The 11,305-nt window shown below is 35.5% G+C and overlaps 1 protein-coding gene across 1 annotated transcript in view; it reads right to left on the reverse strand.

The window, feature by feature from the left end:
• Positions 1-11,305, reverse strand: part of SPINK5 (serine peptidase inhibitor, Kazal type 5) — a 76,640-nt gene that overhangs the window by 28,352 nt on the left and 36,983 nt on the right. Inside the window, exons 16-20 of the mRNA XM_008583221.1 lie at positions 10,125-10,167; positions 8,523-8,650; positions 6,568-6,655; positions 3,477-3,604; positions 1,745-1,808 (exon numbers count right to left, since the gene is read on the reverse strand). Coding sequence (XP_008581443.1) covers positions 1,745-1,808; positions 3,477-3,604; positions 6,568-6,655; positions 8,523-8,650; positions 10,125-10,167 — 451 coding nt within the window. The remainder of the gene's footprint in view (positions 1-1,744; positions 1,809-3,476; positions 3,605-6,567; positions 6,656-8,522; positions 8,651-10,124; positions 10,168-11,305) is intronic.

An 11,305-nucleotide genomic window follows, 5' to 3' on the forward strand; every position in this document is an offset into this window, starting at 1 on the left:
AACCTGCCAGGAAATCATATAATTTCTGTTGGAACACCTGCAGAGATAAGGACTCCATTACTTTCCAGGCAGTTCATTCCAAAATTCCTGCTAGACAGTTCCCATAAATTTGCAATACTGCTGATTTGGGGAGATCTTGGAAATAACTCTTATAAATTCTATAGAATTCTTACTTTTAGATTGTTTTGTTTTGTTTATTTTTGTCATTAAAAATAGGATGAGTACATTTCTTTAGACCAGCAACAAAGTTGAAGTATTTTACTTCCCTCAAAGAAATCAAGGGTATTTTTCTTCTCCCATATGAGAGTCCATAAGATATGTGGAGAAAGCTTTCTTATACTTCTCACATACCTTCCTATATTCTCTTCCAAGAGCTAGACATAGACAGATACTTCAGTCATTCTGTTTATGACATGATTTCAACACCACTTCTCATTCAAATTCATCCCCTTTCCTAAAGAATTTAACATAACATCCCATGTATGGTCTAATAAGCACTAAGATGTTCATAGCTACATTATATTGTTGGTTAGAATTCCAATTCTGCCACCCAGAGACTTTGGGTAAGAGAAGTTGCTTCTCTTTACTTCAGTTATATCATCTATGAAATGTAAATAAAAATAGCATTTATTCCACATGATTAAAATAATAATAGTCAATATGCATGAATTATTCAACAAAAGGGTATTTCAAAAAGTTTGTGGAAAAATAGAATTAAAAGATAATATGCATCTTTCCATGAACTTTTTGAAGTCCCCTTGTGTATGTCCCAGATTGTTGTGAGAATAACATGAGATAATATACATACGTACATACACAGTGACTAACATCCAGAAAGCACTCAGCAAATGTTAGCTCCAGAGTTACACGAAAAATTGAAAGAGAATAAGCAAATCACTTAAAATCATAGAGTTAATGACTGATGGCAATTAGGATTGATTTTTAGTTTTTCTTTTCTGAAGTTCAAGTTGAAATTCAATGAGGGTTACAGAGTGAATTATTCTCCTAGCTTTGCTTCAAAGGTCAATGCCAGAACTCCTAGCAGGTCATATTTAGGAAAAAAAAAAAAATTACATGACAGGATAGTTTGTCTGGAGTAGCTAATGTGAAATCAGAACTGATCTTATGCTAAAGAATTTTCTCTTGAAGATGTTGCAAAGTGAATTTATTTTAATATGAAATATTCATGTTATTTTTAATTCAGATTTACGATTGTATGAAACACAAGTGTGAACAAGCCAATCAGACCAGAATTCCAAGTGTGATACTTCTTCAGAGATCATTTTTAATATTAATGGTCTTTGATTGTGTTAAGGAAATGAGCACAACCTGGAATAACCTACCTGCAGTCAGTCTTTTTGAACCCAAGAAAACATTATTGGGGATGCTACTTTTTAAATTTTTTCCCCAAAATGCTGGCACCTGTGAGCAAAATCTGGCCAATGACCTATTCCTGTAAGTAAGATTTTATGGGAACACAGCCATGCCCATGTGTTTATGTATGATCTACAGCTGCTTTAGAGCTACAGCAGCAGAGGTGAGTAGTTGTGACAAAGACGATGTAGCCACAAAGCCTAAATTATCTACCATCTGGCCCTTTAAGAAAAAGTTAGTCAAGCTCTAGACTAAACGGGCCCTGAGTTCCCTCACAGCTAGAGCCTTTAATAATGCTGTAAGTTATTTTTACAGAAAAACTGCAAAACTTTATCCTTTGATTGCACTACAAACATTCCAGGACAACTACCGTTTCAGTTTCCCTTTTAACTTTTGCTCTGGATTCGGCTTCTTTTTCTTTTGCTTCTTGCTGGCTGTAAGTAAGGAGAGGGAAAAGAATCATTTTTAGTACCCAATACACATTATCCTAAAAGGAAAATCTCTCTAGTTAGACATAGCCCATGACTTCTACACCTCTACCAACTTTGCTTGGGAGTAGAAAGGTAAATACACACCCCTCCGTATCGTTATTCTTGCTTTTAATGTTCCTTAAAGAATAATTATTATTAGATTTCTTTTAGAAAATAAACTGTCCTTCCTGGAAGGCAACTAGGATATTGATTAGATATTAATAAGTTTTCAATTTGTTAGCACCCAGTGATCACACCTTTGGAGTATTAATGACAGTGACCTATGTACACAGAGAACAGAAGTCCTAGTACTTTTATTCCATTAACTGCAAAGGAATTTCCCATAGAACACGGTCCTCCTTGGACAGTGACTCAAGTACCTTTCTGAATACTAAACACTAGGAATGAGTGTGCTAAGTATGTGGCTTTATAATAGTAAATCCCTGAACTCGATGCAAAGACAGCCTTCATTATCTACCTCCTAGAGGAAACCTTCAATGTCATTCCTCTCGCCCACCCCAGGCTTATCGTTTTCTACACTCAGCAGCAGCAGTGGCTTCAGCTCTACTCACAAGAAGGCCTCACACATGGAGCAGGTGTTGCCATGGATTTTCCCATCGAGACCCTCGATAGGGTCATTTTCTCTAGTGCAGGCGAGCCGTCCGTTCCTCACATAGTTACGGTATTCCCTGCACAGCTCCTGCCAAGTGAAGAAGGATTTGAAAATCAGATAACTAAACATTGGAAACCTCCCTCCACATTACCCCTTTGAAAACCGTGATATAATGCCCCAAAACACAATGGGTGCATTAAAAAGGTGATACAGAAGGTCTATATTAGCCAAGATGCTTTTCAGAGACTTACTTGGTCACACATTATTTGGAACATAAGATTGTTGTTATTTAACTCATTAGAAAATCTTCAATTTAAATATTTTGGACTAGATAACTGTGAAAGATTTAAAGAAGGTTAACTTATGGTCTTTTTGGTAAGGGAATTTGTGGTAAGCAGGATAATAGCTCCCCCCTCCTCCCCATATGTCTAATACCTAATACTTGGGACCTGTGAATATATTATCTTATGTGGCAAAAGGGGCTTTGCAGATGTGATTAAGTTAAGAACCTTGAGATGGGGAGATTATCTTCAATTGCCCTAATGGGCTCAATGTAATCACAAGGGTCAGTCCTTAAAACTGAGTAAGGCAGAAGAGAGAGTGAGAGGGAGGTGTGACTCCAGAAGAACAGTTAGAGAGATGCAACATTGCAGGCTTTGAAGATGGAGGAAGGGGTCCAAAAGCCAAGGAACAGGGATGGCCTCTAGAAACTAGAAAAAGCGAGAATGCAGCCCTGCCAACCCTTTGACTATAGCCCAATGAGATCCCTGACAGACTTCTAATCTACAGAACCATAAGCTACTAAGTTTATGTTGTTTTAGGCCACCAAACTGTGATCATTTGTTACAGCATAGAAAACTAATGCAGAGTTTTTACTTTCTTTGGAGAAAATACATAGAAGCAACTATAAGTTGTAATAAAACAAATGATATAACTNACCTTCAATGTCATTCCTCTCGCCCACCCCAGGCTTATCGTTTTCTACACTCAGCAGCAGCTGTGGCTGCAGCTCTACTCACAAGAAGGCCTCACACATGGAGCAGGTGTTGCCATGGATTTTCCCATCGAGACCCTCGATAGGGTCATTTTCTCTAGTGCAGGCGAGCCGTCCGTTCCTCACATAGTTACGGTATTCCCTGCACAGCTCCTGCCAAGTGAAGAAGGATTTGAAAATCAGATAACTAAACATTGGAAACCTCCCTCCACATTACCCCTTTGAAAACCGTGATATATTGCCCCAAAACACAATGGGTGCACAAAAAAGGTGATACAGAAGGTCTATGTTAGCCAAGATGCTTTTCAGAGACTTACTTGGTCACACATTATTTGGAACATAAGATTGTTGTTATTTAACTCATTAGAAAAATCTTCAATTTAAATATTTTGGACTAGATACTGTGAAAGATTTAAAGAAGGTTAACTTATGGTCTTTTTGGTAAGGGAATTTGTGGTAAGCAGGATAATAGCTCCCCCCTCCTCCCCATATGTCTAACACCTAATACTTGGGACCTGTGAATATATTATCATAGTGGTAAAAGGGGCTTTGCAGATGTGATTAAGTTAAGAACCTTGAGATGGGGAGATTATCTTCAATTGCCCTAATGGGCTCAATGTAATCACAAGGGTCAGTCCTTAAAACTGAGTAAGGCAGAAGAGAGAGTGAGAGGGAGGTGTGACTCCAGAAGAACAGTTAGAGAGATGCAACATTGCAGGCTTTGAAGATGGAGGAAGGGGTCCAAAAGCCAAGGAACAGGGATGGCCTCTAGAAACTAGAAAAAGCGAGAATGCAGCCCTGCCAACCCTTTGACTATAGCCCAATGAGATCTCTGCCAGACTTCTAATCTACAGAACCATAAGCTACTAAGTTTATGTTGTTTTAGGCCACCACACTGTGATCATTTGTTACAGCATAGAAAACTAATGCAGAGTTTTTGCTTTCTTTGGAGAAAATACATAGAAGCAACTATAAGTTGTAATAAAACAAATGATATAACTGGAAAAAATATTGGCATAATAGATAAAAGAGTTATTAAGTATATTGTAGGAATAAGAAAAATCTTTAGGGGGCAACTATTACTTATTGTGAGCCATGAAAAGTGGCCACAATTCTAATAGATAGAGGGAAGGGAAATTCCTGACTATAAGCAAAGCCATAGAGAACGTAAATTTCTGTATGTTGAAGAGCTGGTGAATTGTTCAATGTGACACATCCCATTGGACAATAAGATTAGATGAATAGTAATATTAACAATAATAAATATAATATTACGTGCTGAGTACTTAATATATGTGAGGCACTGTGCTGTTATATATGGAAGAGTTTCTTGGGATTTCATAAAAATAATATACATAATAACAATAATATCCGTATTTCACGAATGAGGAATCTAAGGCACAAGATGTTAACCGTTTGAACTTACTGGTAGGAAGACAGATTTGAAATCTGACAGTCTGAGTCCAGAGTTTGATTTTTTAACTGCATTGAGAAGCCACTGGGTGACATGAGCTGCCTTATGTTTTTAAATAATTATTTTGGCTTAAGAGTCATGAGTAGATTGTAGAGAGCAAATGTAAGAGTAGAGAAAGAAGTAAAAATGAGACCTTCCTGTCAATAGAGAGAGAAAGAAAGAAACAAACAACAATCACAATAACATGTTGAACTTTTTGAAGGAGAGAAAAGAACTGTGCTTGCCAGAGGTGGAAAAGGAGAGGGGAGTGGGAGAGGGAGGGGGGTTCACAAGAAATTGATTAACAGACACAAAGGATTACGGTATTGTAATGATGAATAAGCTAACTATCCTGATTTGACCATCACAGACTATATACATCTACTGAAAGTGAACTTTATACACCGCAAATTGTATAATAAATTATCTTTAAAAAATTATGAAGGAATTGGGACTGGCCCGTGGCTCACTTGGGAGAGCGTGGTGCTGACAACACCAAGTCAAGGGTTAAGATCCCCTTACTGGTCATCTTTAAAAAAAAAAATATGAAAGAATAAAGGAAAGGGTAATAAAGATCTGAGGCACAGCCTGCAGGAGAATTACAAATGGCAGAAAGGCATAAAATCTAAGGTACATCATGGGGCCTTAAAGCCAGAATTTGTGGTTCAATTGCTAGCTCTCAAATTACTAACTATATATAATCGTAATTATACTATATATTATATATTATGTATATCATATAATGTTTATAATACATTGATAAATAATAAATAATATGTTGTATTATTACTGCATAATATTGTATTATTAATTATATATTTAAGATTTTATATACATTGCTACTTATATAAATTTCTTACCATCTTTTCTGACCCTCCAAGTGTTCTTCTATAAAGCACAGATAATAATACATACCTTAAATGGCTACTACAAAGACCAGCCATAAAATTTTTATACCAGGAAGCATATAGTAGCAACTAATTAATAGCCATTATCATTATCATTGTCATTGTCATCATCATCATCATAATCACCTGAGATTTTACAGAATGCAAACCCAAGGTTCAGGGATGCTCTAAAGTCATTTCCTTAAAATCTCATACAGAATTAATTAGGACAGAAACCTAATTTTATTTATTTATTTATTTATCTATTTATTTTTAGCTCAATGTTCTTTTTCAAGAATGTATTTCAGAAAAGTCCAAACACCTGCCTCTATTCGTTTGGATTCAGACAAGATGACAGCCTGTATATACTTATTTCTTGGGTAATATAACTCACATGGTCAGTGGGAGAGAATGGTGATTAATCTCCTCTCCAATGCACGAGCTACCAGATTTATTTAGTGTGAATAATTTGAATAAGAAGTCCTGCTTCTATACATGAGGATCCAAATACATTTTCTCAGTTTGCAAAGTCACTGAGGATGCTGGGATTAGGGAGAGGGAGTAGGAGACTTGCCGAGAGAGAAAGATCATTGAATATTTATGTGGCTCTTTTTTATTTTATTTTATTTCTCAATATACATTGTAGTTGATTTTCATGCCCCTTTATCTGATCCTCTCCACCCCCTCCCCTTTCCCCCACATCATATCTGTTCACTTGACTTAAAAAGTTCAAAGAGTTTTTTTGATTGTTGTGTCTTATGATCTGAAACAACTACCTGTACTGTTTCTCTCTTTACTTTTTCAGCTTCAACTTCGTCATTTTCTTCTTTGTTATTATTTTCCTTCTCTTCTTCTTCAAGTTTGCTGCAACAGAAAAAGAAAATACAGGCTGAACAAAATTTCCCGTTCTGTTTAATATTATGTTTTAGGAAAGAATAAGGATCTTCCAAACCAAGCCAGATTCAGTGTGCAGTACAAATTTACCCAGTCCAAGACGTGCTATTGCTTTGGCCAATAATGTAGATAAACTCAGTGGTTCACATTTCCCCTCTAAAAAAGAATAATAATAAAACAAGTATGTGTTTCTATCAGTATGTAGCCCTCAGCTGATCTTATTTTCTGTAGGTCAGTGACTTCAATAAGTGATCTAAAAAAAGGCACAATTGTCTTAATTTTTTTTTTAATTGTGAAACTTTCCCTATCCAAATAACTACCATATCAATGATGAAAGCAAGGAGTGGCTTGCTTTCAAATGATAGGCCCATAATTACGATGAACAATGTTTCACTATAAAAATAAAAATTTCAAATATTAATTTAGCAGAGCTAAATTAATGAGTTCAGCTTGAAATTTGAGTTTTGAATTGCCATAATGATTCAAGTTCAGTAAGACTCAACAGCTAATTTTTTAAGGTCAATCACAAGCCTGATATTCTGATATTCTTGCCATTTTCTACTAATATGTAGCGTATCAAAGCTGGAAAATCTTTAGCATATACCACATCTAGTTATTATCACAGCACCAGAAAATGTGAACAGGTGAGAGAAAAACCCTGATTTCTTGACTCCCAGGCCACTGTTCATTCTACTGCCTTACTCTGTCAATCTATTCTTCTAAGGACCTGTGTGTGATACCTACCGTTGGACATATAAGTTCGAACCTCTGTAAACAGATATTATTTAAATATTTTTCTCAACATTTATTTTAGGATGAAGCTCAGGAGGGGATTAGGATACTAAGAAGGAGGAGAATTAGAGGTGGTAGTAATAACTTCTATACTGTCTCACACAGTGGAGCTCCAGTCACAGGTTTACCCACACCACTCAGCAAAACAAAGGCCTAGAAGGCCCTGGACTTGGCTTAACAAGAAGACATTTTTGTAAACATATACATTTTACAGTAGTCTCCCATTATTTGCAAGGGATACATTCCAAGACCATAAAGATACTGAAACCTCAGATGGTACTGAACCCTACACATACTGTTTTTTTCCTATACATACATATCTATGATAAAGTTTTATCTATAAGTTAGGCACAATAAGCGATTAACAGCAATTACTACTAATAAAATAGAACAATTTCAACAATATACTGTAATAAAGGTATGTGACTATGGTCTCTCTCTCTCAAAATATCTTAATATTTTCGGATCATGGTTGACGGGAGGGGGGGGGGGGCTACTGTATTACATGAGCCTGACTCTTAGGAGTTTCTCTTTACACTAAGCCACTTATCAAAGCATGTGTTTTATCTGTATGCTGTAATGTCGCTGAAAGAACAAATGTAATCCCCTCTATTCTGTCCCTTGTCCAGGTTATTTTAGTAGTCTTTATATACCGGCCCACAGACATCCATCCCTCTGGCTTTCCCTTATCCCATATCTGCATCTACTAACAGAATCGTAAAATGTCAGGGGTGGAGAGAGGTCAAAGAGATCATCCAATCCAGATCATGAAACTTATGCTCTCTCTTTGTTATAAATGGAGATTATCAATTGTTAAAAATATATCAGCACTAAATTGAGTCTTTCCCCTTGACATAATCAGAAGATAGAAAGATAAGAGAATAACGTTATCACTGTACGATTCAATATTACTTAATGTCTTGTCCACTTGCATTTAAAATTTTCTAGCCTACAACTCATATATGCCCTGCACATGTATGAAGAACCTGAGACTCAGGGACAATCAGTGAAGACATTCAGTGGGAGAGAAGGGGTGGATACTCACAACACACTTGCACACATGGAACACTTGTTTCCATGCATTTTGCCATCTGGGCCACGGACAGGATCATTTTCCCTGGTGCATACGAGCATTCCATTCCTCACTTGTTTCCGAAATTCACTGCAGGTTTCCTGGAAAAAAAAAAAAAATTGCTCAGATCAGTTTTCTACCTTTCCTGCATCTTTTCTTATTATAAGGAGTGAGAAATAAGTAACGCAGAGACAGAAGAAATAAGAAAAGTGATTCCATGTAGAAGTCAGTCAGTAAGTATTTATGAAACTTTCATCACAAACTCAGAATTGTCCTGGCACTATAGCGGATCTGTAAATACTGATCATCATTACTGTACTCCTGAGGATGCTTATAATCTAGGGCAGAAGGCTGACAAAATTGTTACAGACCAGTATATAAGACATATAAGTCTACGTTGTATTGCATACTGCAATCTATAAAAGCTATGGAAGATAAAAGGTGAGGAGATCCAATAAGCTTAAAAGAAAAGCCTTCCTGGAGGAACTGAAAATATTGCTGAGCCTTGGTTTGTCTCTAGGAGGCTGGGAAAGAAGAAAAAGAATGTTCAAACTAAGAAGTAAAGATAAATCTTTATGGATGGGAGAGAAAACAAGTACAATCCTGTGAGAAATGGACATCTTTCTGGGAATGAACTGATAAAGTCTAGGAATAGGCGAGATGGATTTGAACCAGAAGAGCGACAATAGAAGTGGAGAGAAGAAGGAATGTGTTAGGATCACTGGGAAAATCTGAGAGGACTCAGCAAATATGTTGAATGAAACAAATTTTCAATTCTAGATTGAAAGAATTGATGGTTCACACACAAAAGAAAAGATGGTTCCAAGAAACAGAAACATGTTTATTGAGAAAATGAGTCAGTTTAAAGGTAAACTTTTAAACTGTGTCAATTTTCTCCAAATAATGAATAGGCTTGTACCTTTGCAGCTGTTGTTATGGAATAGAATAAATAAAGATAAGGCTTGTACATGGCTATTATATGATAATACTACAATATTTAGACTCAGACACATTTGGTTTTTCTACCCGTAAAACTATAAAAGCATGGAGGGTAAACTAAAACTAATTGCAAAGTCAAAGAACCTGCTTAATAATATTAATTGGGGGGCAAAAAAACCCTAGTATTTCCTCCAAAGCTGGGTGGTGACAAAGATCAAATGTGATTACATAAGTATTGTCTATTTTGTTTTGTAAATTAGAATGACTGAAATCTTGTACTCTCTATTTGAAATAATAGAAGTATGAATGATATAAACTAAAATTAGTAAATTTCACAAGTTATTATTAATAATCTGTGCCTAACAACAGAAATCTAATAAAAGCCAAACATGGGAAAGATCCCTTTCAAAAATTAACACTTCACTTTTTATGAAATGAACCTCAAAATTTGAAAAATCATAAAATAAAATTGGTACTCTGGAAACTTCTAGTAAGACTTTTTTTTCAAACTTAAAGTTTTCTTTGTTCATTTCAGGCATGAAAATTAAACAGGAAACATTTATGCTAATGAGAGAGCTAGAATGGTATTGTAAAAAAAAAGTCAGGGTATAGCATCAGCATTCCTGAGAAAATTACCTTTGCAGCTTCTCTTTTAGCCATTGTTCTTTCTTCTTGCTGACTATAAGAAATAGGAAAAGATAAAAAAAAAAAGAAAAAGAAAAAGAGGGAGAAGAAATGGATCTTAATACAGTGGAATAGATCTTTGATATTCATTGGTTGATTATTTATTGCTTTGACTATTCTAAATAAGTAACCCCCAAAACTTACTCATAGTAGCTTGTTATTTTATTAGGTTATAAACTAGAATGGTTTGCCTCACCTCACAAGAATAATGTACAAGAGAAAGTTCCTTAACTAATGAGTAAACCTGTTTATTTTCCCAGCATGTGTATTGCAATAATACTTTCCTATTTGCTAATTCTTTTGCATCTGTGATCGCTCTTTATGAAGTGGTAGTATGTGGTGTCTCAGAAGCGGTACAGTATGGTGGCTAAGAGGAAGGACTCTGGAGCCAGATTGTTCAAGGAAATCAAGAAGTGCCTTAACCTCTCTGTGCCTTCCTCATCTGTAAGTGAGGCAGGAGGAGGAGGAAGAATAAGAGAGGCAATTCGAGTACGGCTCTCATAGGAATGTTAGGAGCATTAAATGAGTTGATGCACATAAAGCAATTAGAACAGTACATGGTACATAATAAAGTGATTTAGTGATGGGATCTATATCATAATTATAACCATAATATAAAAAATGCAATCATGTTGTATAAACAAAAAACTTACATAATTTGTGGAAATGTTTGTATGTGTTCTAATCAACATAAGACTTGCTCATCAATCAAATTAAAACTTCTAAAAAGTAGAAAAGACTGTTTTCATGTGGTATGAGAGTGTGCAAGAAATTACTCTATTACAAATCAGCCTTCATGTTGATCCCAAACCTGTCTCTCTATAGCTTTTATCCATTTTAATTTTATTCCTTATGATCACACAGAATGAGTAGGAAAAAACTAGTGAATTAAGAAAAAAAAACTCATAAAATTTTCCATGCGTTATAATGATATTTTACACCTAATCTCATCTATTTCACATTTCAGCTGATAATGTTTTAGAAAACTATAAGCAATCAGTATGATTATCATGCAGTGTTCTTCCTTCTGAGTTAAAGATTCTAGATGACTTCTGCATGTTGTAGAAGAAAGTATTCTGCATGTTGTTTCTTCTTTAATTTGTATTTTTAGTTGACAAATAATAATTGTATAT

Source organism: Galeopterus variegatus, unplaced genomic scaffold (genome assembly GCF_000696425.1).
Source record: "Galeopterus variegatus unplaced genomic scaffold, G_variegatus-3.0.2 Scaffold2854, whole genome shotgun sequence".
Lineage (NCBI taxonomy): Eukaryota > Metazoa > Chordata > Mammalia > Dermoptera > Cynocephalidae > Galeopterus > Galeopterus variegatus.